We start from the raw sequence: 27754 nt of genomic DNA on the forward strand, positions 1-27754 counted from the left end.
GGCATTTAGAATATGTGTTCCAATAAGGCCTGTTTGTCAGATTAAAAGTACCTTTTGAAAATAACCTATAAGCGGGTGATGAACATACTGTTTTTCTAAGCCCACATTTCTGTGGTCTTTGGATCTGATATTATATTCAAATTTTAAGTGCTTTTCTTAGCTGTAAGAAGAAAATTATAATTAACCCTTTCATGCATGAATTATGATCCTTTGTTTCAGGATTTTCCCCCCAAATTTTTTATTTTTATTTTCTTAAGGCATAAAAAGAGGTAGAAAAATTTTGTAAAAAAAAAAAGTTATTTTTAGGTGATCAATTGTAATTTTCTCCAAATACAAAGTTATTTGAAAAATACATCAGTAGTATTGTTCTTTAGGGTTTATCTGATGTCAATTTTTTTTTTTTTACCTGCATGAGTCGTCTACCGTAGGAGGGACAGGGTCGGTTGGCATGCTTTTTTTGTCTGTCGGCTATATTGGATTTAACAAAAAGTAATTTCTTGCATTTGCAGCTGATGGCCAGCAGTTGATAGTGTATTTTATGACGCAATAGTGTCCATTTCAGTGGTCTGTGTGTATTTATAACATAAAAATCCACAAGAAAATGGCTTTTAGATAGCCGTCCACTGTAGTGACCACTATTCATGAAAGGGTTAACAGAAATTAGTGCTTGAAAGCAACGGTCTGTGTATAATAAATGTATTTTACTTATTGAGTTGAGTTACTGAAACAAATGATCTGGGCCTGTTAAATGTAATTCGAAAGAATTGGATGAGGTTGTATAGAACTGGAAAATAGAATAGTTACACAAATTAATAGCTAAAATAGTCACAATGTGAAAGAAAAAACGGCGTGTAAGACCAGAAAGATCCTAGAGGTGGCCTCCAGACTACTAGGCTTCGTGAAACAGCTGCTTTTTAAAAAAGTGTCTTTGGGCGCCGCCTTGAGGAGAGGTTTATTCATACATACGCACGACGTAAGGTCAAAGTTGAAGTATGACGTACACAAACATGAACTAGTTGGAGTCAGTACTCTGGTTGCTATAGTTGCGGTAGCGTATTGTCAAGCATACTAAAAAAGTTATTGTTTTCTTGATAAACAGCAAGAAATAAGAAGCTGAGTCAAACGGAAGTGAACCGTATGTGTTCAAAGATTCGGTTCGCTAGCGTGGCGGCTAGTAGCATGCAGGGCTAGCTCAGCTATGGATGCGCTCAGCGTCGTTGTGGATGAAGTGGCTTTGGAGGGACTGGACGGAATAACCCTCCCGTCTCTTTGGATACGTCTGGAGGACAGAAAGCCAAAGTTTCCGTTGAAGCTAGACGACTGCACCAAGAGTTTCATCTGGAGGTCTCTCGTTAACAACGCCGACCTGAGCTTCCACGAGCTGCCCGAGGAGAGAGAGGACATCCAGCTGTTTGATAGGTGCTCGCGCGACCCTCCCTGTTTACCAGTTTATTCAAAACTGAACTTTTTATTTATTTTTTACATTTTCTCTGTTTAACTCGTACAAAACCAAACAGAGTTCAAATATCACCACTTTGTCATGGTCCAAGAAAGCGCAATGAAATTTAAAATTGAACCTCTTCCTCGATTTAGGGGTAGTATTTTGTAACAGATATCTTTATCAAATGTCGCATAGCTTTAACTTAAACCAAACATGAAGCCTGTTTTTCCCATATAAGTTTTGCACAACACCCACCGAAAAAGAAAACATATATGGAGTCTGTACTATAATCAAGTTTTTTCAGTTGAGCTACTTAAATTAGACGTGGGCAGAACTGGAAAAGGTAGAACCTGTATTATCTATTGAAGAACCTGACTTTTCAGTCAGTTTCTACAGCTTGTTAGAGACTGGAATAACACTTAGGTTAGATGCATATTTATATGTATGATTACACTTGTGTGAGTATTTGGTTTATGAATGTATAAATTGCAGGATGATTCCAATATTTCAAGACAAAACCTTCAACATGACACATTTTCTTGCTAAAAATGTATTAGTTCCACCTACCTGCAAATCAGTTTATGCAGTAAAATGCATCCCTAAAAAATGATGTCATCACCATCACCTTCCACTACATGGAAACACATGGTGTTTTGTGGTTTTCTTTACATGTTTTATTATTTAAAGGTTTAAGTCTAACATGAACATTGAAATGGTTTTCCCTTTGATATCTTGTTTTTTTTTTGTGTTTGTTTTAGGTTTAAGGACATCGACCCAGAGACGGGCTGTGAAACACAGGAACAGAAATTCTCTCATGACAGAAGAGACGTTTATCCTCTTCATGTCATTCCCGAGAATCAGGATGGAATACAAGGCTCGTGTGTCTTCTTTAAAGAGAGGAAGAACGCCACAAAGCAAATCCGCTCCAAGTCCTTCGCTCCGCTGGTTAATCTAGAGGAGGCTCAGGAAAGGTCGGTGTGTTTTAATAGTAATTCATGATGATGGTGAGGAACATACCCTAAGGCAGAGAAAATTGTCAGGGAATGTGGCTGCTCATATCGAGCCTGGTTCAGCTGGAGGTCTCTTTTTGTTAAAGCGGAGAGGTTCCTTTTCACTGTTACCACATGCTTGCTCAGAGGGGGTTCCTGCACAGTCAATGATTCAATAAACTTGCCTGGGCTTCCTTACATCAATAACTGTTTACCAATGAGCTTTCAACCTGTTTTGCACTAAAACTTTGGTCAAATTGGAATGTATTCACTTAAAGCTGAATGCATTTCTCTTATTTTGCCCTCTAGATATGGACGAAAGCTCGTGGTCGTGGCTTCCCAGGCTCTGCGCTTCCGAACTCTGATCGGAAGCGACAACGATCCCGAGACAAAAATCAGCAACGACTCGTACTGCGTGCTTGAGAGAGTTGGCCGTGGCCGTTGGCAAGGAGAGCTGCAGAGCGATCTGCATGGGAGTCTGTTCAAGTAGGAGACCCGCGAGATGTCCTTTGCTTCAGTCTGTTGTTACAGTAGCTGCGTTTCCATTACAAATGTGCGCAAATCTTTGTTTTCTACTAATGTCGAAAGAAGGTCATTTCACAATTGCGGTGTTTTCATTAAGAAATAAAATGAATACGTTTGTCCACACGAGGAGTTATTAAACATTATGGCAGCGACGGATGTTAACAGTTACATGATATATATTTATAATTCAGCCATGACAAGCCCTTTACACTTGGGATTCATAATTCAGCCAATCAGAGGAGACGTTGGCGTCTTATTCAGACGTTGGAACGACAAGCCCCTTATACTTGGGAGCGGCTACATATGTGGCGTTTTGGGGAAATTGTAGTCAGTCGTTTTACTAAGGAGCTATGGATTCAACACGTTGGAATGACACACAGCTTTTTATGAACTGTGTGATGCTGTGAGAGCTCTGCTGCATTCAGCTGCAGATTGTCTGCAAGGAAACAAAAAACAAAGCATCATCCTCCTATCACGTCCTGTCCTCTTCTTCGCTGTTTTCGTCATTAGCAACATCCAGCTATCGATCACGTGACTCATGTTATGCGAATAAAGTGTTTTCATCCCAGTTTTGCAAAATACATCTCTTTCGAAAATGCTGAAAACCCCCCCCCCACCTCATCCTAGCGGGGAAAACCTTTAATCAGAAAAATTTATTCGAAATTGCCGCGCTTGCCTTAAGCAAATGTATTTTTCTAATTACAATTTGCGCAATTTTATGGTTGATGGAAACGCAGCTGATTGTTATTTTAATGTCCACACTGACACAAGCTGTTGATTCTGAGCAGGATAGATGCTCGAAAAATGCACTACTTGAGGAAGTGTCTTGTCAAGCATGAACTGATCACCATGCAGTCTTACGTCAGACGGCTGAAGACAGGACAGCAGCAGCACTCCATTCTGCTCCTGCTGAAGCGCTTCCATGTTAACAGGTCTGTTTGGTTCGGTTTTGTTTCTCAGCACATTCAGTCAACTCTTATAAATTCTCAAACTTTAGTGCCCAAAAGTTTCAGTTTTGATATAACAAAATACCAGCAGAAGACTGTACAGGTATCACTGCTAAGTCAACTAAACAGGGATGTAATAACTATTCTTAGCAGCATCAAACATCAGTATTCTGATTTATTTATTTGTAAATACTGTCTTTGCAGTTTACGTCATAAACAGCACAATGGTCATTTTCGGGTTTTGTAAAAATAGCCATTCCATGTAGGTGATTCCTGCTTCCCAAAAAATGGAAACGGTGTCATTACTAAGTATTCAAAATGTATTGCTTGCTTTGTTTTGTCTGACTTCATGATAACTTATGCAGTCTTTAACGTCTGGCTTGGAAAAAATATTTGCATTTTTTGTTTAAGGTTTTTCTTTAAACACAGATTTTATATTAATAAGACATTCTACTCTTATGTTTTTGTGCAATCATCAATTGTTTTGGTTTTTAAGTAACTGGCCGTTATAAAAGGGAGCCCTTTGAAGATTTTATTCCTTGCTTCAGGATTTTTGGAACTTTGAATTCAGTTTAAATGCCACAAAAACACTCCCCTTATCCATAAAAGGTTTTTATATAAAAATATTTTTATAAAAAACTTTTGTCTATAAGGTTAGAATCCACCGTGGGTGGGCTAACGCGTGTGAGTTTTAAGCTGCCGATTTAAGAACCCCTGTCAATACATTTATATATTTGATACAGTCAATATTAGTATAGACCAGGAGTGGTCAATACTTTAAGCTTCTGGAAGCTTAAAACACAGGAGCAGCTATGACTATTTAGAATTAAAGTATGTAATCTTGATTAATAAACCAACTGAACAAAGATAGAATAGCAGAAAAAGTTGTCAGTATTTATGTTTTAAAAAAAAATCAATTTCTACAATTATTTTTCATGCTTCCCAAAAGCAAAAAAAATATCAAAATAAATTTAGAAATTCCACTTAAAAAAAAAGAAGAAAAAGTCTCAAAGAAAATATATATTTTTTGAAAATAAGTTGTGTTGTGATCCTGTCTCCTTTTATCCTCTTGTTGTGGTTCACCTCCCAAATAAATCCTCTCTCTTCTTTCTGCTCCGTCAGGCGGAACAAATACGACATCCTAATGGAGCACGTGTCTGACTTTCTGCTGCAGCAGTCTGACCACTTCACCACTGTGGACAATCTCAAAGAGCACCTGGTGAGCGTCTTGAGTGTGTGACTGCTCACGCTTCTTCTCGTTCGCTGCGCCGTTATGCTCCCCTGTTTTCTTCTTTCAGAATTTGAACGACAGGACTATGAAGCGTCTGTTCAAAAACCTCCGATACAGCAAGCTGGTGGAGTTTTGTCAGTACGCTTTGGAAGACTTGGATCCCAGTGCTGAACATTGCACCAATAAAAACGGTAGACGGGGTTTATTTCATGCGTGAGCACCACCACAATGAGGGATTATTTTAGTAATTGTTTTAATCTGAAGATTAATTGGTTAATCGGTTGAAAACATTTGCATTCAACAGATTTTTCATTTTGCCACGTAAGCTTGTGTTTTTTAATATTAGAAATACATTACAATATGCAGGAAACAAATAACTCAGTTCCTTTTGTTGAATAGTAAAATAAACATTTTATTGCAGGTGAAGCTAAAACTATCCCACTGGTGTTTTCGTTAAAACATAGTTGACAAATATGCATTTTTATTTTAAATGCAAAATTTATTTTGTACAGTTTTGTCGTGTTTAAGACTGTGAATATATTGGGGGAGGAGGGTCCAGCAAATGTCCTTTTTTTATAGTGTGTGTAGTCCAGTTAGCAATTAATCAATTACTAAATTAGTTGATGATTTATTCAATAGATAGGCACCAGCGACCCTCCCGACCCCATTAGAGACAAGGGTGAACTTGGATTATTCAATATTCGATTCATCACGATTAATTTGATTCATCATTTCAGCTCCAACCACAATATAAACATTAGAGACTTTCCTATCAGTCTGTTAGGCCTCAGCTGATAACACTCGCATATGAGGCTAAACTCAAAACCAAACATCTGATATAAACAAAAGTATTTCTTGTTGTTGGTTTGGGTGAATATTTTCTGATTCAAAGTGTTTCTTCCTTCCCTTTTTTCTACTTTTAAAAGATAATTCAGTCACAAATGGAGCCAAAAGTGTAAAAATCCTTTATCTGAATTTTAACAGCTTTTATAGTGGAAGTTTTTGGTTTAGCGCCTGATGAGTGATTATGCTTTTCTGCCTCTGCTCCAGGCAGTAAAGTCCTTATTCGCTGCATAAAACTCTTGAAGCCGTATGGAAAAAAAACTCCTGCAGATTTTGACGACGACGACGACGATGAGGATGATGACGACTACACTGAAGGAGGAGGAAGAGTCCTCCCATCTGAGGGACGAATCATGGAGAGGGATGTCATGTCGCAGGCCTACCACATCAGTAAGTTAGATTAATTTAATAATGCGAAATCGCAAAGTAAACCCATCATTTTTAAGCCATTCATAAACTGCAAGAAGTGAAATATTACAAGAAATACAAAGGCCAAGAGTAAAAGCAGATCTTAAAATAGTGTTTTAAAAAGACGAGCGGCTTATTCCTCACTTTCTGTCATTAAATTTTCCTTATTTTATCCTACATTTGACAAAATTATAAACTTTTACAGTATACTAGAATAATGAGAGAAGGATTATTATTTTTTATTTATTTCATAAAATTCACAAACGTATATACACTATTTTCTTTTTTATTTAAACAGTTTTGGAAAACCAAGATGGCCTGATTTAGTTACACCAGTTCTGTTTGGAGAAATGGGCCAAAATTCCAGAAACTCCTGGAAGGTGACCCACAGCATTTGACCCAAAAGACATATAATTTAAAGTGTAATTCTACCAAATGCTGAAGTTCAACCTTCTAATTTTGACAAACTTGATTGAAAATATCTTCTCTTATTGTGGCATTTGGCAAGTAAAAATCATTTTCATAATCATAACTGACCTAAAACACACAATGTTTATTCTGATTTCTTTTTAGATAGTGAGAAAACTTTGCTTTAAAATGAATGTTTGAAGTGTGCATCATCCCTTCTCAACAATTACAAATCTGTACTTGGACACCTACTTATGTTCAGTCACAAATTTATCTTAATATTGTACAGTTTCAACTTCTTCTACATGTTTCTCCTTAATCCTAAAATGTGAAGCCAAGTAATTTCTTCTCTTGTCTTTTTCCCCCCCTACTCAGTATCGTCTTCTGGTCCAAAGGGAGTCCCTCAGAGAGAAGTTGGATTAAGAATGAACGTTGGTCAGCTGGAATCTCGCATGATCTGTCGAAAGATGGACAGAGACGGTGTTATTAAGGTAAATTTAGCTGTTTATTTCACCCTAAAGTCTGCGTTCACGTTAAGAGCAAAACCTGTTCTCTTTCAGTCAAACCTAGAAACCTAGAAACCTAGTTTCTGTTAACCACCAGTTAACAGAAAGTCTGACATAATCCTGTTGGGTTTTTCTGCAGCTTTTGCTTGGAACCCGCTAGGGGCTTTGGGAGCTTGTTTTGGCCCAAAAAACAAGCTCAGTGGGTCAAAACAAGCGTTTTTTTTGTCCATCGCTGTTTACAGTTGTCGCTTGTGCGTCAGATTTGTACAGGAAACACGTGAATATGAAGGTTCCAGTTTGATTTGTCTGTTTAAAAACTTTTTTAAAAAGTGTGATTATTTGCATATTTTTAACATGTTAAAATCTCTGTAGTTAATTTAGCAAAAGGAACATGTTAAGGCCCCAGGCCTATTTTTTATAAAAGAAAAGTAGTACCGGTAATTAAGATATTTCATAATTATATGGTTACATTTTGTTTTGTAGTTTCCGTCTGTTCCTGGGTCATTCTTTTATATCGGATTTTTTTCCATCCTACAGAGTTTTATGGAGGACGAGGGTCGGCAGAGGACCACGAAATTTATCAGCCACAAGTCCGTATAAACGATTGACTATTTTCCGATTTTTTACATTCCTTCGTCTGCAGCTCCTCACTTCAGTTGTACTCGTTCCTCTCCACAGGTGCGCGAGCGCCAGCGATCAACTCCAGCTGTTTGCTAAAGAGCAGGAAAGGAACAAGCTGCTGTCCTCTTCAGCGTCGCACAAGTCGGACACCAAGACATCGTCCACCCCGAGCAAAAGCCGCAAAACTCCCAAAGCCCAGAAGGGTAAGAAAGCAGGCGGAAGTCGAAACAAAGGCCAAGAGGAGCACCAGCAGGTTTGTGTCGATCACACTGAGGATGAAGAGCTGGACAGAAAGAGTGATGAAGCAGATGAAAAATCTGGAGCAAAGAGGACAGAGGAGGAAGAGTGTGTGACAAGAAAGCAGACGGAACCCGACGCTCCCGTCACACAGTCTGCTCAAGCTGAGAGTGAGAATCTAATTGATCATAACTTTTGACATCTCATGAATTATCAGCTTGGTGGTGTGTTTAAAATGTTTATCTCTGGTTTTTTTTTTTTTACATTCCTGTCATTTCTCAGGTGAGAGCCCGTCCTGCAGTGGATCCAACAACGCTACAACACCCGACTCCGTATCCATTCCTGCTCCAGGTAGTTTGACAGAAATAGACCTTAGTAACTAAACTTTGTCCAAAGTGCGGATCTGCAGCCATCTGTGGCCCTCTCTGAAGGATTTTGTACAGTTTTTTTTATCTTTTAGGGTAACATTTTCTGATAAATTACATCTTTATATAAATGTTAGGAACAAAAACCTAACTTATGTCATCCTACTTTTTCTGAAATGGAAACCGAACAGCTCAGATAAGAAATCAAGCAACCCCAAAAACATATAGAAACTGTCTGATGATGCAAACCTTACAGATGTCTTCATGTTTTGCTACCATTATAGCGTAACATTTTTGTAGCAAATTTTACTACAAAACTAGCTTAATTCTTCTGGTTTTGTAGTAACGTTTTGCTTGAACAGACTAAAGAACCCATTTTTTAAATAGGCTATGGTTACATAAAGCACACCAGCAATCAAATAATTTCTAAGGAGCCTCCTGTTTAAGTTTTTAGAGTTTGACTATGTTATGTGGGGTTAATCTGAGACAAAGCTAGAAAAACATGAAGCTTTGCAATCAGTGAGAATCACAGATTGATTTTATGGCATGCATCACTGTTGGGTCAGACCAAATTAATGCTGAACTCTGACTTTTTGCTGATAAATGTTCACAAAAACAGGTTCAACGGCTTAAACTCATTCCATATGTTTTATGTTGTATTAAACTTATTCTAGATTCTATCAATAACAATATAGGAAAATCTTTTTATATAACCATTAAAGATATGTTAAGAAAAATTGTTTAGATATATTTAAAATATACCTATACAACTCTTGTTTTTACATAGTTTTGCACAATTTTCTTTAGCTCCTTTGATCCATATGACTCAGAAGTGTGAAGTATTGGATATTCAGAAGATTTCAGTAGAGACCAAAATGTTAATGAAAATATAGCTGGTTTGTTGGAATGGTAAAAGGTACCATTGCATTTGTGGAAATTGCACCAATTTGTTGTCCTTTTAAAATATCTTTTTAGACGTTGTCAAGATAAAAAATATTCTTAGTTTTAAGAAATAGAAAAAATATACAGGCGTATTTGGTGTACCCAACTCATTGTTTGCAAGTTTCAAACCATTCTGCAAAAAAAAAAAAATGTTTGTGTCTTCAGCTCAAACTGAAAACCGCTTCTCTTCTTTCTCATTTTTCTGAAATGTAAACTTTAAGTCGAATATAGTTTGCCTTAAAAGCGTTTTATCTACAGTTTTTATTTTTGTTTGTTTTGGTTTGTCGTTTTTTTTTTGCTAACATTTTTCTTCGTGTGTGTTTTGGATTTCTTTTCTTGCATCAAAAGAACCTCCAGTGGAAGAAGAGGAACAACCCAACTCAACTCCTGCCAGCTCTTTGTCTCAGAGCGAGGCTGTGCATCCATCTGATAACCCGGCGAGCGCCGAGATCGTTGAGATTGATGGCGTCTTCCAGAAGCAGGTGATGACGCCTTGTTGTTATCCGTTTGCCTTTTCCTCATGAAAAGGTGAAAAGTTGACAGCTTCTTCCTCCCCTCTTCTTCCTCCAGAGATCTCATGAGACGTACCGCCTGCTGAAGAGGAAGAACATGATTGTCGAAGCAATTCAGAGCTTCAAGATCATAGAGGGCTTCTTCCCGTCAGTTTTGTTTTCGTTGCTTTGTGAAGTGAAGTGAACTCTTGAGAGGAAATCTCAACATGGTTGTTTGTTTGCAGGCTGCAGAAAATCATCAATGATGCAGAAAAGAAGGACGGCGTCAGCTCAAAGTGTTGCAAGAAGACTGTTTTGCGGCTTGTCCACAGTCTGTCCAGGGAAGGCCTGCTGAAGCTTTACACCACCACTGTCATACAGGACGGGGTCACTAAGAAGGTACCCAAACTCCACTCCATGGGTGGGAAATGGCCTGTATTTGAATGGAGCCATACTTGAATTTATGCTAGGAGAACCACATGCTGGCACAGCTGGATTTGTCCTTTCCTTTAGCTAGATTTATTCACAAGCTATCATGAAGAAGTCACCAAAGTTATTACAGCTAATATTAATTAATGAATGTATTAATATTAACGAAATAGCAAAAACTGAAATTGAGAAAAACATTTTTGCTAACTGAAATAAATAAAAGTGGTAATTAATGGGTGAAAACTATAGCTATCTGAAACTGTATTGTGTTTATCAAACCAACTAAAACATACTGAAATTATAGATATAATGTCCTTTGTTTTTGTGTTGATGAATCTTTTTATCAGCCTTTCAGACTGACACACAAGCAGTTTATGTCAACTGTCACCAAATTACATCACTCAGTATTCCTGGCTGCTCTATTCTCTAGTCCACAAAATGGCGACAGCAAAATTTGGGAGAAAACATCAGCATCAGTTGTTCAACAATAATTGATTTCTTTTGCTTTTGAAAATGGTTTCTTTTGTTGAGTGTTTATTACCCAATCGACATTCACATAATCACAATAAAATACTTAGACCTTTTTGAATTCTGCACCGAAAAATGGCCCAAAATATGAAAAAAATGTAAAACTACTACTGTAACAATTAAAAACTAAACTAAAACTAAACAATATTTAACTGATATGAACTAGCAAGCACTCTAATAACTAATTAAAACTAACCGAATTAGACAAACAAAAAGTCACATTGAAATAACACTAAACTATAATGAAAAACCCCAAACTATTAACTCTGGTTATAATGTTTTTGTGATTTCTTTCTCCCTTTTTCTTTCGCACATGTAGGTGGACATAATTGCTCATCCATCCATTCAGCCGAGTGATGGGAGAGTCGGTCAGCTCATCGAACAGATCCGGTTCAGAATCTCCAGCTCCCATGCAGCTGGACGGTAAGCACCAACAAGATGTGGCATTTCTACTGAGGTCCAGTAAAAAGTTCTGCATCGTTGTAGGACAGAAAGGAGTTTTTCTTTTTTAGTTTTGCAATTTTTCCCCATCTTCCCTCCAACCTTCTGTGACCCCCACAGCAACCACAACTTTGAAACATACCAGCTTACGCTATGTTAAGTTTCTGATTGTTTTTTTTTTTATGTCTTATGTTCATTTAGTCTTTTATTGCCTGTTCCTCAGTCTGCAGGTTGCTGAAGAAAAAGGAGAGCAGCTCAAATCAGAAAAGGCAACCACATCAAAAGCACAGAAGAGTGTCTCAAGAAACAAGATGTTAGGATCTGACGAAGACGCGAGCTTTAAGCCCACGCCAGGTTCTCTGTGATTACTTTTAATGAAGTATACAGACATCACTGTGGTTTAAAGATCTTTTATTAATATACATTCTTAATAACCATTCGTAATGACTCATTGGGATTTCAGTTTTTGTCAAACCAGTTTTGTAAGCAAAGATGTGCATATTTGTACTTCATCCCTTGAGGTTTTATTCATTTTCTAGTTAGTAGTTTGAATATCTGTGTTAGGGTGCTAAACATGTGCTGGTAGGAGATTGTCACACTATGACATTAAGTAGATACAACACAGTTTCGTGGTATTTTAAAAAATAATTTCAAACAAAAATGAATAAAATCATTCATACTTTTATTTAAATCGAAAAACCGACTATAAACGATAATGTTGTTTTTTTTTTTTGGGACCATTTTCCAGTAATGTATTGATAATGGAATAATAATGCAAGTTTGTTCTCTCAGAGGCCAACAGACTTGAATTTTCTAAAGAATACTTAACAGTGGAACTGGAAGATATTTGAAATATCTAAAATGAAATAACCAAAAGCAAAAAATAAAACGGAAATAAAACCGTTTTAGGACTTTTTGTGAGGTTAACTTATTTTCCAACCGTATTTCTTCTCTTTTGACTTTTACAGTTCCCGGATTGGGCAGAACGTTGGGCTTCCAGCCCAAGATGATTCGTCTGCGTGTCATTCACAGTTTCCTCTGGTACCTCATGTACGGCCACCCGCTGCGGGATAACCCCACCGAGGCTCTCTCTGCCAGTCAGAGTCCGGCGGAACCGTCCAGCTCCGATCCTGGCACCGGGCTCCCAGAATCCCAAGCAAAGCAGGACGAAACCTCTAACCCGCCTCCAATAGATGAGGGATTAGGTGATGAAGACGGGCTGCAGGGTGATCAGTCTAAACTGGATCAGTCTGACGCAGACATGAAAGGTAAGAGTGTGTCATCGTGTAAAGCGCTAAAAAAACTACAGGTATTTCTGTGTAAAGTTACTTATCACTAAAGGCCATTAAAGAAACATTTATATTTCTTGTGTCTTTCTGACAGTATATGCTGATGAAGACTCATGGAGGAGATTTATCCCTCCTGTTGCTCTACACAAAGGCTTTACCAGCGGCTGGGCGATGGTTCGCAGTCTCCTCCTGTGCTTGCCTCTCTCTGTTTTTGTGCAGATCGTTCAAATCAATTACAAGGTAAGAGCAAAGTTTTATGCAGATGTTAAAGGAACATGTGATGCTCCAGTAAAGCCCCTGTGGTGAGCTGAATTCTTTTCGGTTGAAATTAAATCAAAAATTGCTGATGGTCATGATAATAATCACTGCAGATTTAGATTAGGAAATGAAATGAGAAAATTAGGAAATTAGATTATCTCAAGAGATAAGAAAAAGACTTTTTTTTATGTTGTTCTCAGTCAGAATTAGAAATTTTCTTTGGCATTACATCAGTCACACCCTTCTTATAATCTGACAATGCCTGATAAATAGGGGCAGATCTACTCAGTCTAATTCGATGCTTTGTCCTCTGAGAGACGACAAGCTGTATTATTTATTTTACATTATATTTAGAATTCCTAATTGCATTTTGTGGACCATTTGAAAGGTTTGTTGGAATTTTTTTTTTTACATGTTTGACCAAAGTAGTCAACCTATTGTTTTACCCAGCTTCAGTTTCTTTCTTTCTTTATTTTACAATGGCTTTTATAGTTCTAATTGCACTGACTGAACAAATTAAAGTTGTTTTTACATGTTTGACCAAGCTTGGGAAGCTTTTGGTGTATTTAAGTGAGCTGTACTAGTGCAGAGTTATCGAATAAATCTGTAATTCAGTATTTCTGTGTATAAAAAGAAAAAAAATCTGCATATATCTTACTAAACCTCAGATGTCAGTGTTGGAAGTAAAAAAAAGTGGATCTGTAATCCATAGTATTTAATCTTGCACTACCTTATGCTGTCGGCACCAACAAAACGTCTCTGTCCTGATTCCTAAAACTGATGACTTTTCCTGCTTTGCAATTAATTCAGCTAATAATTTTGGGAGTCTTTCATAGAACATTGAAATTTCATTCCCGGTTGATTTTTAAAATAGAAATTTTTTTTAAAAAAAGCAACCAAAACAAAACTAACACAACAATGTGAATTCCACACATTTGATCCGAATATACATGCACTATTCAGCATCAAATGTGAAAGACATACTTCATAGACACGACAGGACTATGAAGTTGGATGTTTCACAAAATCCACTTTATTTCCTCATGGTTAGACATTTAAAACATGCTTCTTTTTTTTTCTTTTACGTTTGAAGTTGATGAGGACAAGACAGAAAGGCATTAATGCACAATTACTGCACACCTCGCACTTCACAAGCAACGATTTTCTGCTTATTCTTGGGCGTCCACAGGTGGATGAGCTAGAGGATTACCTCAGTGACTCAGTGAAGCAGCACTATCTCGTCAGAGCGCTGCCCGCTAGAATGAAAAGACAGCTTCTTTACAAAAGGTGATTTTCATTTCTTTTTCTTTTTCTTTACCTTTGAATTTAATTTCCTGTCAGAAACCGTGGCCTTGCCTGCAGAGCAGCAATTACTGCCTTTTGTTTTTTCCCAGGAAATACATTTTCATCTTTCATGAGAACCTGCAGAAGTTGGCCTACATGGGTTTGGTGCAGTTCGGTGTAGTTGAGAGATTCAAAGACAAAGACCAGGTACTGAGGGATCTCATAGATGTAATTAAAATAAAAACATTAGCTTCATTTATGTACTGACCCATTCAATACATTAAAATACTATTAAAAATGATATTCTTAATATTCTAACAGTGTTTTCTGTAATTTAAGGAACTTTATCGTTAAGTGAAACACATTATACAGATTAATTACACACAGATTGATGCTACAGAGCCTTTTTTTTTTCCTGCTAATTGGGATGATTTTCTGCTTACAACTAATGAAAACGTGACATTTAAATTAGAATGCTACATATCAGTCTAGTTTTCAACATTTCTTAATAAGATAGATGGCGTCAAAGACAGAATTTGATGAATTTTGTTCTTCGCTGTCATTCGTTTTACTCTCATCCAGGTGTTTGTTTATCTGAAGCGCAACGCCTCCATCGTCGACACAACCACTTCGGAGCCTCACTACTGGCTGGTGCAGGAGCCGCCTGATTCACCTTTCGAGAGGCGCCAGTACACGTTCAACACCGCCGAGGACGTGGAGAGCTTCTGGTTTGACCTGATGTGTGTCTGCCTCAATACGCCACTGGGTACATGGATACACCAACACAAAATGCTAATTTGTTGCCTAAAACAATGTTAAGTAAAACAGTTGTTGTTATTTGAAGATCTGACTCATTTCTAGGTTTTTTTTTTTCTTTTGAAGGGGTGGTTCGTAGCAAGAGAAACGACCCGGACGATGATTCGGCGCCTCCTTTTGTGCACGACCACAACACGATTGCTGGGATGAGTTACCTGCTAAAGTAAGCAGAATATAAATTCTTCATATATTAGAAAAAAATAACTGTTTAGAAAAAAATTACTTATTTTTGTAGAAGTCTTTTTGTAAACACTTCTAAATCGAAAGTGTTTAATAAGGCAAAAAGAAAAAAAAAACGCATATCATTACAATGAAGTCATTGAGTTGTTTCTTTATCTCTCATGGCTCCTCTAGTGAAAGAAGATATGTGTGTTTGCTGTCTGTTCTGTAAACAAGTAGATTATCAAACTATGTGAATGGAATGAAACCCTCCCTTTAAAACTGTAAGCTGTGTTCCTCTCCAGGCTCTTTCTCCTGACTGCGATCAGTGAGCAGAGACTTCGAACGCTGTAGCACAGGTGTCAAACTCCAGTCCTCAAGGGCCGCTGTCCTGCAGTTTTTAGATGTACCACTGGTACAAAACACTGGAATGAAATGGCTTAATGACCTCCTCCTTGTGTAGATCAGTTCTCCAGAGCCTTAATGACCTAATTATTCTATTCAGATGTGGTGCAGCAGAGGCACATCTAAAAGTTGCCCCTGAGGACTGGAGTTTGACACCCCTTTGAATAAATACCAACTAAGAATATATTCTCCTCCTGGTTCTTTGGGTCTTGAAGCAGTTTTCCCTCACTCTTTTTTGAAGAAAAATTTCCACAACAGCAGTCCTCCACTCAGCTCCTTCAGACTAGCCAGCAGCAATTAGCAAACAGCTGGTGAAACTGAGCATCTGCTGAGCTCATTATAGGAGCTACTTCTCAGAGCAACACTGGTAAAAAATTTTGTTAAAGTGTTAATAGAGGAGCCATGTTTTGATGATTTCCTGAATGCGGAGTTTCAGAAAGAGCAGGAGTTCTTAAAGAGATAGAGGCCCAATTTAGTATTATAAAATCAAATTTGATATCTATGTATAGTATTTTTTATAACAACTCAAAGTTATACTGCCCCTATACCTTTTCAGTTAGATTCTAAATTATGACCCTCCACCTCGGTGGTTTATTATAACAGTTTGGACAGTTCTTTGCTTGGTAAAGAACTTTGTATGTGCTTGAATTCAGTGTTTGGAAATGAGCCGTCTCTCAGCTTGTTTGTCCTTGTGTTTGTGTAGCTATGGGAGCAGATTAATGAGGTTTAGGGTGGGAGGTGTTGTTTTGAGTGGTGTGTATCTTGTTGCTGCAGCGAGGCTGCACAGGGCCTTCAGGAAGCGCAGGTCGCCACCAATAATCATCTCGGCTGTTTTATGGAATCTCCAGAGGCTCTTCGTTTTGGCCTCAGTGCGGCTGCTGTATCGCACTCTCAATAACAGATAAAATGACGTAACGTTACATAGAAACTTGCATCTGTTTGTAGTTAAGTTTTTTAGATTGTGAATTAAATCAGCTGTAATAATTAACACCCTTCATTTCTCCCATGTTTGGTCCCTCAGAGGTAGCTATGAAGTGTGTGACGACGGCTCCATACCGGGAGACGGCAGAGGAGCAGCAGGTCTGGACTCTGAACTCTTCAGTCATCTGAAACGCAACTGGCTGTGGACATGTCACCTTCTCGCCTCTAAGCCGGTACCATAAACATCGGACTACAGTCTAAAATTGCAACAGTATGTAGAAGTAAGACTTTTATTAACTGATGTTGTTATATTTTCTAGAGGCCAACTATTTCAGAGGGACCAGATTCCAAACTGAGGCTGAAGAGCCTGCTGAGTAGAAATTCCCTCAGGATGACTCTTCAAGCCGGTGAGTTTGTTGAAGGGCTTTTCTCCGTCACTTGTATCAAAGCCTGGTGAGTTCTTGTGAAGCTGCCGTAGCGTCATGTTGTTCCTGAATTTAACATCACGTTTGTAATGACAGGAAAAGGCCTCGCACCTTGTTATTTGACCAACAAGAAGCCTCTGATCGCAGAAAATGTTGAGGTACGACTGCGTGTCAGCTTCCGGTTCTTCTAATATTCACTTGCCGTAACTACAAAATCAATGGTTTTTATATCCACTTACTGATTAAAAATATGATTGATTTCTCTGTAAACAGATTGGGATAGAGTCGGTTCTAAGAAACAAGCTGGTGGTTGGAGGGAAGGGACGGACGAGGAAGAGGAAGAAAACAGAAGTGGTTAAGGCCCCACGCAGGAAGAAAAAAGGTATTGTGTTGTTTACCATAAAACAAGGTTCAGATGTGCTTAAAATTTTGTGTTTAAGATTTGAAAGGTGTAATTTTGTTATAGTAAAATTACATGGATTTTCTTCTGGAGGGTTTGTAAAAATTCACAAGATCTGTTGAATTAAATCATTTAATATCCAGACCTTAAAAGTTTAAAATGCTTTTCTTTTTATTTAGTAATGTTATACATTTTTGTATTTGTTCCTTCAGTGGAACTCCACATCGGCTGAGCTCATTATAGGAGCCACTTCTCAGTGAAACGCTGGTAAAAACGTTGAAGGGTTAACAGAGGAGCCATGTTTTGGTGACTTCCTGAGGGCGGCGTTTCAGAAAGAGCAGGAGTTTTTAAAGAGACAGGGGCCCAATTTAAAGTTGTTAAATTACAAATTCAAATTCTTCTACATCATATTTGATATGTAGCTTTTTTTTTTTTTTATAACAACTGAAGGTAACAGTTACTTGATCGCACTATAAAATGGCGTTATGTGCCTGGAAATGCATAATACCTCCCCTTTAAAAACAAAAATCGTGGGCTTAATTAAAAGTATGTTTAATAGCTGCTTAAAGGTTGTTGTTTGCTAAAGATACTTTTAATTTAACAAGCGAGACTCGGCGTTACATATGTTCTAATTTAATCTATCTTATTTCATATTCAATGGACTGAACATAGGTTACTATGCAAGCAAATTCAATAGATTTTTTTTATACCTTTAGCCGTCTTAAATTTTAAATTGAGGATACTGAAGCCCTAAAAAAAAGGAACAAAAAGTAAATACCTGAAATTCCACTATTGTGTGTGCGTTTGTTGCACAGAACCTAAAAAACGCACTCGAGCCCATGACGCGACTGACCACCAGGCTCTGAAGAGAATGACCAGACACCGAGTCTACTGGTCCGTTCAGGAGGACTCGGTCATGATGCTCTGCTCCGTGGCATCACACCTGCTCAACAGCAAGGTACAAATACACATCGGTTAGACATCAGCCTTTTTTGACGTTTTTTTTTTTTTTTTTTTACTGCTTTCTTTTTCTATAATCAACCTCCTGAACGACGCTTTTCTTTCTTTTTTGTTTGTCAGATAAAAAGACCGTTTGTGCCTTACTGCGTCGTAAGAGATCTCCTCCACGCAGAGTTTGACATATCAAAAGACAAAACGTCTGTCGCTGTTGGACGTCGCACGAGATACATCCTGAAAAATCCTCAAACACTTCTGAACTACAGGTGGGGCTAGAGAGCACATGTTAGACTGAACTTTTTCAATTAAATCCCTCAAGGCGTTTTAATGAGCTATTCGTCTCAGGATCTGTTTGGCTGAGGTGCATCAGGACAAAGCTTTGATGAGGCTGCTGGAGAAGAACAAACCTGCTGACCCCGATCAGGCAGACGTGCGTTAATCTGTTTCTGTTTTCTTCCCGTTTCATGTTGACGGTCGGGAATGTGGATTCACACTTGCTCGTTGTGTTTTAGGACTGCGCCAAAGTCTTCTCGGAGTACGTGCGGCTGCTGAGGCAGAAGTTCAGCACCGTCATGTGTGATCGCAACCTGGTCATACCCGAATCTCAAGAGCAGATCTTCGCACGGTAAGAATAGACCACAGGGTGTACAAAGTGTGGTGCAGGGGCCATTTGTAGTCCTTCAAAATGAGTTTTGTTCGGGCAAGAATGGAGAAAATTTGCTTTTTCTTTTAATAAGGCAGCAGTTCAAAGCCCATTTTTATGGTTTGGATCTTTAATGATATGCCGATTTCAATTTTTTAAGTTTATTGCTGAGCAGGTAAAACTAACAGTAAAAAAAAAAATGCAAGAAACAAATTTGTCCACCTTTGAGTAAATTTTTTGACCCCAAGGCAAAACGTTTGGCCACCACTAGAACAGATGATTTTTGTGTGTTTATCTTTAAAACAGATCAAGGTTACCATATGCATAATGTTTCGTCTGCAGATTTAAAGTTTCTGCGATAGACTGTAGAAAATATGTCCCATCCAAAGACATCATCAACTGGTAAGGATTTTTATGGATTTCACAACTTTTGACTCTATTAGGTTTCTTTGATGTTTTTTATGTTTTCAAGATGTAAAGCACGGAATTGTGCTATACAATTAAACTTGATTGAATGTGTTTTTGGTTTTGGTGCCTATCATAGTTTGTTTGTGTTCATTCCTCACAGCAAAGAAGACATCCATGCTATCGTCTTACACAATCTGATCCAGAGCTCTATGTCTATGACCAATGGTCAGATGAAGTCTTTCAGATCATTTCAGGTGACAAAACATGCCATTTAGTTTGAATAAATGTAAAATGCAATAGGACATTATTTAAGCTCTTCTTGTTGCAAGGTGTTCATTTATTGTGAATTTTATCTTCAGACTTGCATCTGCTGGTCTTCTGTCGTCATTTTACAACAAAAAAGGAGCATTATCATGTAATATGGACTATTTGAGCTTTACATTGCATTATGTTCTAATGTTATTCCTTCATCAAAAACATACCTGGCATGTTGCTTTGATTCTTTCATGCATGTTTGAGAAATCCTTTGATCTCCCGTGGCAACCACTCAGCTGTGCAAAATATTTGTGGAAACTGAGTTACTTCTCAGTACAACCCTGGTAAAAATGTTTTTAAAGGGTTAATAGAGGAGCCATGTTGTGATGACTTCCTGAAGGTGGAGTTTCAGAAAGAGCAGGAGTTTTTAAAGAGACAGAGGCCCAATTTCAAGGTGTTAAATTATGAAGGAAAATGTAGTTTTAAGTCATATTTGATGCAACATCTCATCACTGCCGATGTTAACATTTACTTCATTGTGCTGCAAAATGGCACTGTATGCCTGGAAAATACGTCATACTGCCCCTTTAAAATATTTTTGATTGAGTCTCGTGACCAAATTCATAACACAAAATTATGAATTCTTAAATTTCTGCCAAATGAAGTTTTATTTTTTATGTTTTAGACTTTCCACACATACAGTAAGTATAACCAGGAGCTGCTCTGTCGAGTGTTCGTCCAGTGCAAGAAGAGGCGTATGTTCAATCGCCGTCGCATCAGTAAGACGCTGGAGCCCAAGAAGAACCGAGGCCTGCCCATGCTGCCCATGTCCTTCCAGATGTCCCAGACCTACTACAGGTCAGCGTTCTTATTTCCTGTAGATTGATTTACATGTGTTAAAATTCAGGTTTAAACATGAAAACACAATTAAAAATTCATGTTTTCTGCTATTAGGCATGTATAAATAAATAACAGAATATAGCCGTTTGCAAAAACTGTGCCGGTACAAACCTCCCACTCTTAATAATCAGATTTGAGAACACAAAGCTCTGTATTATTTCTGCCATCTCATAAGTCTCAGATAAAATTTGAACCCTTTTTTTTAATGAGTTATGCATACAGCTGCTTCGTTGGCTGGAGTCGTGCTCAACATTGATGCCGCTTTTCTGTTTTGTGTTATAAGTTTTTGATAAACAGAGTCAAGTTTGCCTAAAGTGCCGTTTACATTTCAGTTAGAGATGCTCTATATATTGACATTAACAATAACGGCCAATGTTGCTGGGGGTTTTTTTTGTTGTTTTTTTTGTTACATATTGGAATCGATCTGATAAGTAAAAATGCTCCGATTCCCGATATTAATATTTCTTTTCGAGTAGGTTGTGCATGTGACAAAATATATGCTTATATATATGTATTTGTGTTTTTTGGTTATCGGTTGTTTCTAGCGGCCCCAATTTTACCGTCAGTGCATCCCTACCTTAAACATATATTTAAGGGTGACCTGAAATTAATTAGAAAAATTGATATCCAGTGTTTGATGGAAGTTAACAGCTCAAACAAATAATTTGAGTGTGTTTTATTGTCTGGCAGGCATTTCGCGTGGCGCTTTCCGTTTTCCCTTTGCACCGACTCCTTCTGCTTCATGAGGAATTTAATAACCAGAGGGCCAGGTGTCAACAGGCCTGCCACCACTTTCTATCACGAACCTGAAAACAGGTCACAAACCGGCGAGGACGTGTGCGACAGGAAAACGTCAAAAAAGGCCAAACACGGCTCCGAAACGGAACCACAGATACAAACAGCTGGAGCCCAATCCACAGACAAAGTAGACAACAACCAAAGTGTAACGCGGGGAGAGGAGAAATCCCGGGAATCAGAAGAGAAACTTGAGAACACAGAGGAGAAGATCCAATCAGATGAACAGAAAGATCCATCTGGAGATGATGATGCTTCCTCGAGCAGAGAGCAGACGGATGAGTCGCCGGATGCTCCGGACCTATCAGATATGCTGCAGTTCCCTCTGAGCTCTCCAGGGGGCGCCTGCTTGGTCTCCCTCAGCCTGATGACTCTGGGACGGCTGAGCGTCCACGTGTCCATCCCCAAGCAAATCGTAGTGGTGGACAGCAGCCTGGTGGACAATGAGGTGGTCAAGAGGTGAGTTCCTGTTTGAATGAAACCAGTGTCTGATCAAAGAACTTTTTATTCTTCTTTCTTTTCAAAGTTTTGAAAGAAGTTTATTTTGAGAAAGACGAATCAGAAATAGGTTGTCTTAAATAAACCCATTTTGTTTATTTAAGACCCACAAACTGGGTTTTGTGGGTCTTAAATAGCCCTGTAATTTGGCGCTCTTAAAGTTGCGCGGCCAAAATTAAGAAAAAGCAAAAGATTAAAAAATACGTCTTATTGATTTCCAGCATGGCGGCTATGGAAGAAGATGACGACGACGATGACGATGAGGATGAGTGTGATGGAAGAAAAAAGCTTCAAGTGAGCGCTCACCAAGCGTCACACACCAACTACTTGTTGATGAGGGGCTACTGCTCTCCAGGGATTGGTAAAACTTTTTGTTATCATTATTTTTACTTGTCACTTTTATTTCCGCTGTGTTCAATGAAGATTGTCATTCTATTGATGGTGGAGGGTTTTTGTGTTTTTTTTAAAAAACGTGCTTTTTTTCTTATGCAACAGTTGAACATATTGTGGCTGTTTTGTTCTTTGAAAACACTGAGGGCAAAAACTTCAACTTCAATAAATGCATCTTTTTTTTTTGTTTTAGTTAAATTGCGCAATCTTAACATGAACGACAACATTGTGGTGGAGTCGTGCATCCTGAAGCTCAGCCTGCGAGACGCTCCAGCTCACCACGTCTTTAGTGAACAGAGTAGGTATCACAGGATTCAAAACATGCACAAGTTTTCCGAGCTGTAAAATAAAACTTTTTGTTGTCGTTCCTAGCTGCTCCGCCCTTGGAGTTGACTAAATCCGGCCCCTCGCTGCTGCCCCCTATCCTCACCCGCATCACCCTGTCGCCGTCCTACTCTCCGCCCACTGCAGAGCAGTGTGACGAGCGCTTGGTTCAGGACAGACGGTACAGCGCTCAGGACATTGAGGCGTGCGCTCGGCTCAGGAGGAGTTTAGACGAAGCCGGTGAAAAGGGGTTGGATGAACGGGACCTCCACGTCTCTCATCTCCACCTGCAGGAGGCGCAGTCTGGACGCACGAGGAGCCTGCAGCAGTACCTGAAGGTAAACGTGCAGAGCTAGTGTTGTCTATTAGCTGCTAACCTTTCACTTTTGCTTCACAAGCTAATGAAAGTGGCGCAAATAGAATAGAGATGCACTGAGATATGTGGAAATAAAATCATATACAAATATTTTCTGATCAGACACTACAGCGTTTACATTAAAAAGTGCGACTTTGCTGGGAAACTGAGTAATTAGGTTTAATCTTATTTTAAAGCATGGAAGTAACTTTTTTTTGGTCCTTTTTTCTATTTTTCTAAAGTTACTGCATGAATAACGGTAATCTATTTTTGTTTATGCAGCAAATTATGCTGCCCATATTTGGCTTATGGGCCGCAGTGGCTGGAAGTTTTTGTCACTAGCTGCGTTTCCATTAACCATAAAATTGCACAAATCGAAAGTACGAAATAAATACCATAAATAACAACACGGCAATTTTGAAAAAATGTTTTTTGATAAAAAGTTTTTGCACTACAATGAGGTAGGTTTTTTTGTTTGTTTTTTTGGCCATATCCAAATAGATGTATTTCGCAAAACTGCAATGGAAACACTTTTTTTGCATCACACGAGTCATATGATCAGCAGCCGGATGTTACTACTGGCGGAGACAACAAAAAAAAGGACAGGAAGTAGTAGAAGGATGATGTTTGGTTTTGGTTTTTCAGACAACGTGCAGCTGAATTCTCACATCATCACATAGTTCATAAAAAGTTGTGTCATTCCAACCTATTGAATACATAGGTCTTTCGTAAAATGGCCACCTACAATTTCCCCAAAACGCCTCATACGTAGCCGCTCCCAAGTACGAAGAGCTTGTCCTCATACTTGGGACAACGCTTTTCTCCAGCCTGTTGTTTGGGAAAAATGTCAACATGCTGCGTGGACTGGCTTAAAAAGAAAAGAGGTTAAAAGAGAAATCTAACAGATACACTGATTGTAACTTGTGAATGAGAGAATGGCACGTGTGTGTGTGTGACTGTTTATTTATTTTTTTATTTTTTGGTCCTTACATACGTAGGTGTCTGAAGCTACAGACGCCAGTGTCTCCTCTGATTGGCTGAATTATGAATATAACTTATATAACAGTTCACATCCGTTGCTGCTGTGATTTTCAGTGACTTATTGCATGAGCTAGCTTATTCACATGTGATTTTAATTGAATTTCTTATTTAATGGACAAACCGCAATAGCAAAAAAAAATATTATTATTATTTTTTTTACATTAACAGAATATCAACAAAGATTTGCACACATTTGTACTGGAAATGCAGCTGGTGTGATTTTTGTGGATGGGAAGTTGTAAAAACCTGGGATCCTCTAGGGCAAAGTAGATGTTTCTGATAGACGATTTTCTGCTTCAGGATCTGCAGGAAGAAGGCCAGGTGGTCCGAGTCGGGAGCCTGAGCGTCCGCTGGGTCCTCATGGACCACGCCGACCCGTGGCTCCTGACCGTAAACTGCAAGCAAATGTCTCAGTCTCACGTGAACACCAAGAGGCGTCCCCACCTGACGAGTCAGTACAACTTCCCCTTCGCACGCAAGAGGTGCATTAAAGCGATGCAGCTGGAGGCCGAGGGACCGCCTGCGAAAAAACACGCATCAGACAAAGGGAAGCAAACGGACAGAGAGACCGGGGCTGATGGACCTGGGAAACCCAGTGAAAACGATGCAACCGGGAAACCCAGTGAAGATGATGGAACTGGGAAACCGAATGAAGATGATGGAACTGGAAAACCGAATGAAGATGATGGAACTGGAAAACCCAATGAAGATGATGGAACTGTGAAATCCAGTGAAGATGATGGAACTGGAAAACCCAATGAAGATGATGGAACTGGGAAACCGAATGAAGATGATGGAACTGGGAAACTGAATGAAGATGATGGACCTGGGAAACCCAGTGAAGCTGAACAACAGAGAGACTGGACAGATGATGGAAGCAGAGATAAAACGCTGATTTTAGAAACGGGGAAAGAAGCATCGAGACAAGAAGGAGAGGAGAAGATGGAAACTGAGCAAGAGCAAGACAGACCAAGGAGGATCCGAAAATGCAGGTTAAGTAGTGAAAAAGTGGAAGAGGCTGTAGAATCACCATCAGTCGATACCGAGTGAGTTTCCCCTGCAGCGAGCTTTAGCCACTCTTCCCAGATCCCGTTATTCACTTTGTTCTACCGCCGATCTCGTCTCACGCAGGGAGAATTTGAGCTTCATCAGCCGGCCGTGGCGCTTCATCGACGGAAAGGTGAACCGGCCGGTGTGTAAGGCAATCCTGGAGGCGGTTCTGTACCACATCATGTCTCAGCCGGGCCTCACTCAGCAGACGCTGCTGGAACATTACAAAGACGCCCTGCAGCCTGTGGCGGTGCTGGACATCGTGCAGGTAAACGGAAGTTCGCTTGCGACAGGCAGCAGGTTTTACGTTCTCAGCTGGAAATGATGTCGGTTGCAGTTTGGTTGTCCTGGTTCCTGCAGGAGAAGGAGCTTTGCACTGCGTTCGCTGAGGAGAAGATGCATGCTGAGAAAATAGCTTTTTTTAGGGGGGGTTTTGTCATTTACATTTTGATTTCTAGTTTTTGTACATCACAAATAAACTTAATAAAGTAAATGAAAGTGAAATTAGATCATTACAAAACGTCAGGTCTGACATTTTGGACAAATTCAACCTTTTTGTCTAATGACGTTCAAAAAAATGCCCATTGTGACTCTGAAATGATAGTTTTAAAAAATCAAGGAGTTCATTTTACAGTTTAAATATTAAACTGCTGTTGGTCTAAAAATAAGAGGTTGACACACGAGACCAAACTGTGCTACTGTAACAATGGATGGTTTCCTAAAAGGTTTCTAGAATAGAATAGTTCTTTATTAATCCCAGTGGGGAAAATCACTTGTTACAGGAGCAGTGTGGGATTATAGTTGGTCTTTTTTTACAATGTGGGATTGTACTCATTCTTTTATTACAATATGTTGGTGTTAAGGAAATAAATAGGTCTTACCTAAGGTCAACCAAGAACGAAACAAAATGCATTTTTTAATTATAATTTTATTAAGAAATGAAGCAAAGAATATGAGCAGTGACTCCCCTGGCGAGTCAAAGGGAAGTGAGGAAAAAAATGAAAATGCTCTTGCAAAGAGGGGAACAAAAGGGAGTATCCCACCAGCTTCAGTTTACTTCACAACTCTGGTATTTGTACTGGCAGACTGTGAGGGTTCAAACAAAGTTAGGAAATACCCTTTCTTATGAAGGGCTCTTTATAGTTAAAATTGACTGATTGATTGAAATAAAGCAAAGTTTGTCGTAACAGTTGGTCAGCAGGTATTGAAGCTTATAGTAATTAACTGACTATGATCTATATAATGATATCATGGCACGACTCTGCTGTTTGTCTGGAATATTATGTGTGGCCATTTCTGCGCTGGTCAGGACAACCCAGGCAGAGATAGTGTGGTTCCAGGTCTTGCATCTGGAGCTGCAGAATCTCGGGAAAAACAACTCCTTATCAGGACGTATGACTCATAAAACTGGAGCTGTTAAAAGTAACACAAGTCATTAGTTATGCAAGTGGACAGAAAACAGTTTGTTTGCAGCTTAAGGTGTGGCTGACATCTATAAAATTGAGGGTAATCAGTATATTTGATTTAAACAGATGTTTTCCATCTAATCTGATTTTAAGATAATTAAAGCAAAACTGGTAACTGCTCAGACTGACTAATAGCTGCACCTGAAGCAAATGTTGGCCTCACACACTACTGACTGACTGAGAGGCTGGATGCACCTTTCACCTTTTTAAAAAAAAAAAAAATATTATTATTGTTTTATAAAACATACCATGTTACAGTTTCCTTCCACTTTATAAGTTTGTATTAGTTTATCACATGAAGAAACAAAAGAAAATGCATCAACGTCTGAAGTTGAACATGGCAAAAGAGGAGAAGAATTACCCTGTAATTAAAACTAAAGTTATTTTATTTGGCAAGAATTGAATTAAACGTGCACCACTGACAGCCTCTAATTTTTGACAGCTAAGATCTGGTTCTCTGTTTTCCCATCAGGCTCTTATAGAATTGGGGTGCGTAACGAAGAGAACATTAGTTAAAGACCCTAAACCTTCGCTGTTCAGCGGTTCTGCGCCGGCCAGCAGGGGGAGCACTGTGTCGTTGGAGGAACCGGACGCCGTGTTTTATGAGCCCACCATCAGCTGCTGCCTGCAGCTCTGCAGGGTGCTGCCCAACGAGCGACACTGGAACGACAATCTGCTATGAAGCTGCTGGGCCTCCTCGGCTCGCACAGCCCAGGAGGACTGTCAGGATTATTTTGTTTAAAGTTTGCTCTTTTGTCTTGAGTAAGAAGTTGTAAAACGTAATTTCTGCGAATGTTTTTTCCCTCTGTAAAGATATGGTTAAAAGCCAGCATTTTGTTTAGTTGTATTCATTTAGTTGTATTAATATTCTCTCAGTGCTTAATCTGTATGTTTAAAAGTCTAAATAAAACAGTTTTTTTCTAAAGATACAGTACAGACCAAAAGTTTGGACACACCTTCTAATTCAATGGGTTTTCTTTATTTTCATGACTATTTATAAGGCAAGAAATCCCACTTATTAACCTGACAGGGCAGGTTGACCTATGAAGTGAAAACCATTTCAGGTGACTACCTCTTGAAGCTCATCAAGAAAATGCAGAGTGTGTGCAAAGCAGTAATCACAGCAAAAGGTTGCTACTTTGAAGAAACTAGAATATAAGGGCTATTTTCAGTTGTTTTACACTTTTTTGTTTAGTGCATATTTCCACATGTGTTATTCATAGTTTTGATGCCTTCAGTGTGAATCTACAATGTCAATAGTCATGAAAATAAAGGAAACTCATTGAATTAAAAGGTGTGTCCAAACCTTTGGTCTGTACTGTATGTTCCCTGCTTTCTCTTTTGACTCCTCTTTCCTTTTTTT

The 27754-nt window shown here is 38.8% G+C and overlaps 1 protein-coding gene across 1 annotated transcript; it reads left to right on the plus strand.

Annotated features, from left to right (window-relative positions):
- Positions 1 to 907: 907 nt before the first annotated feature.
- gtf3c1 (general transcription factor IIIC subunit 1) lies at positions 908 to 27316 on the plus strand. The gene is made up of 40 exons (XM_032564009.1): positions 908 to 1419; positions 2200 to 2412; positions 2740 to 2916; positions 3744 to 3887; positions 5025 to 5121; positions 5201 to 5324; positions 6184 to 6366; positions 7168 to 7283; positions 7836 to 7888; positions 7977 to 8326; positions 8439 to 8507; positions 9812 to 9945; positions 10034 to 10122; positions 10200 to 10353; positions 11231 to 11334; positions 11576 to 11706; positions 12321 to 12620; positions 12736 to 12881; positions 14089 to 14186; positions 14294 to 14390; positions 14766 to 14949; positions 15066 to 15162; positions 16585 to 16717; positions 16804 to 16891; positions 17006 to 17067; positions 17183 to 17291; positions 18125 to 18267; positions 18390 to 18532; positions 18612 to 18696; positions 18779 to 18891; positions 19252 to 19311; positions 19478 to 19571; positions 20258 to 20430; positions 21163 to 21726; positions 21987 to 22126; positions 22349 to 22453; positions 22528 to 22817; positions 24176 to 24921; positions 25007 to 25193; positions 26864 to 27316. Exons 1-40 carry the CDS (start codon positions 1199 to 1201, stop codon positions 27071 to 27073), a joined length of 6726 nt encoding a protein of 2241 aa, XP_032419900.1. The 5' UTR covers positions 908 to 1198; the 3' UTR covers positions 27074 to 27316.
- Positions 27317 to 27754: the final 438 nt, after the last annotated feature.

This window comes from Xiphophorus hellerii, chromosome 5, assembly GCF_003331165.1.
Source record: "Xiphophorus hellerii strain 12219 chromosome 5, Xiphophorus_hellerii-4.1, whole genome shotgun sequence".
Classification (NCBI taxonomy): domain Eukaryota; kingdom Metazoa; phylum Chordata; class Actinopteri; order Cyprinodontiformes; family Poeciliidae; genus Xiphophorus; species Xiphophorus hellerii.

Bases quoted from the DNA above. Each gene is read 5' to 3' on its own strand.
- gtf3c1 (XM_032564009.1), top strand. From the start codon at position 1,199: ATGGATGCGCTCAGCGTCGTTGTGGATGAAGTGGCTTTGGAGGGACTG. The intron at 18,697-18,778 runs GTGCGTTAATCT...GTTGTGTTTTAG, and splicing joins CTGACCCCGATCAGGCAGAC to GACTGCGCCAAAGTCTTCTC. The intron at 19,572-20,257 runs GTGACAAAACAT...TTTATGTTTTAG, and splicing joins AGTCTTTCAGATCATTTCAG to ACTTTCCACACATACAGTAA.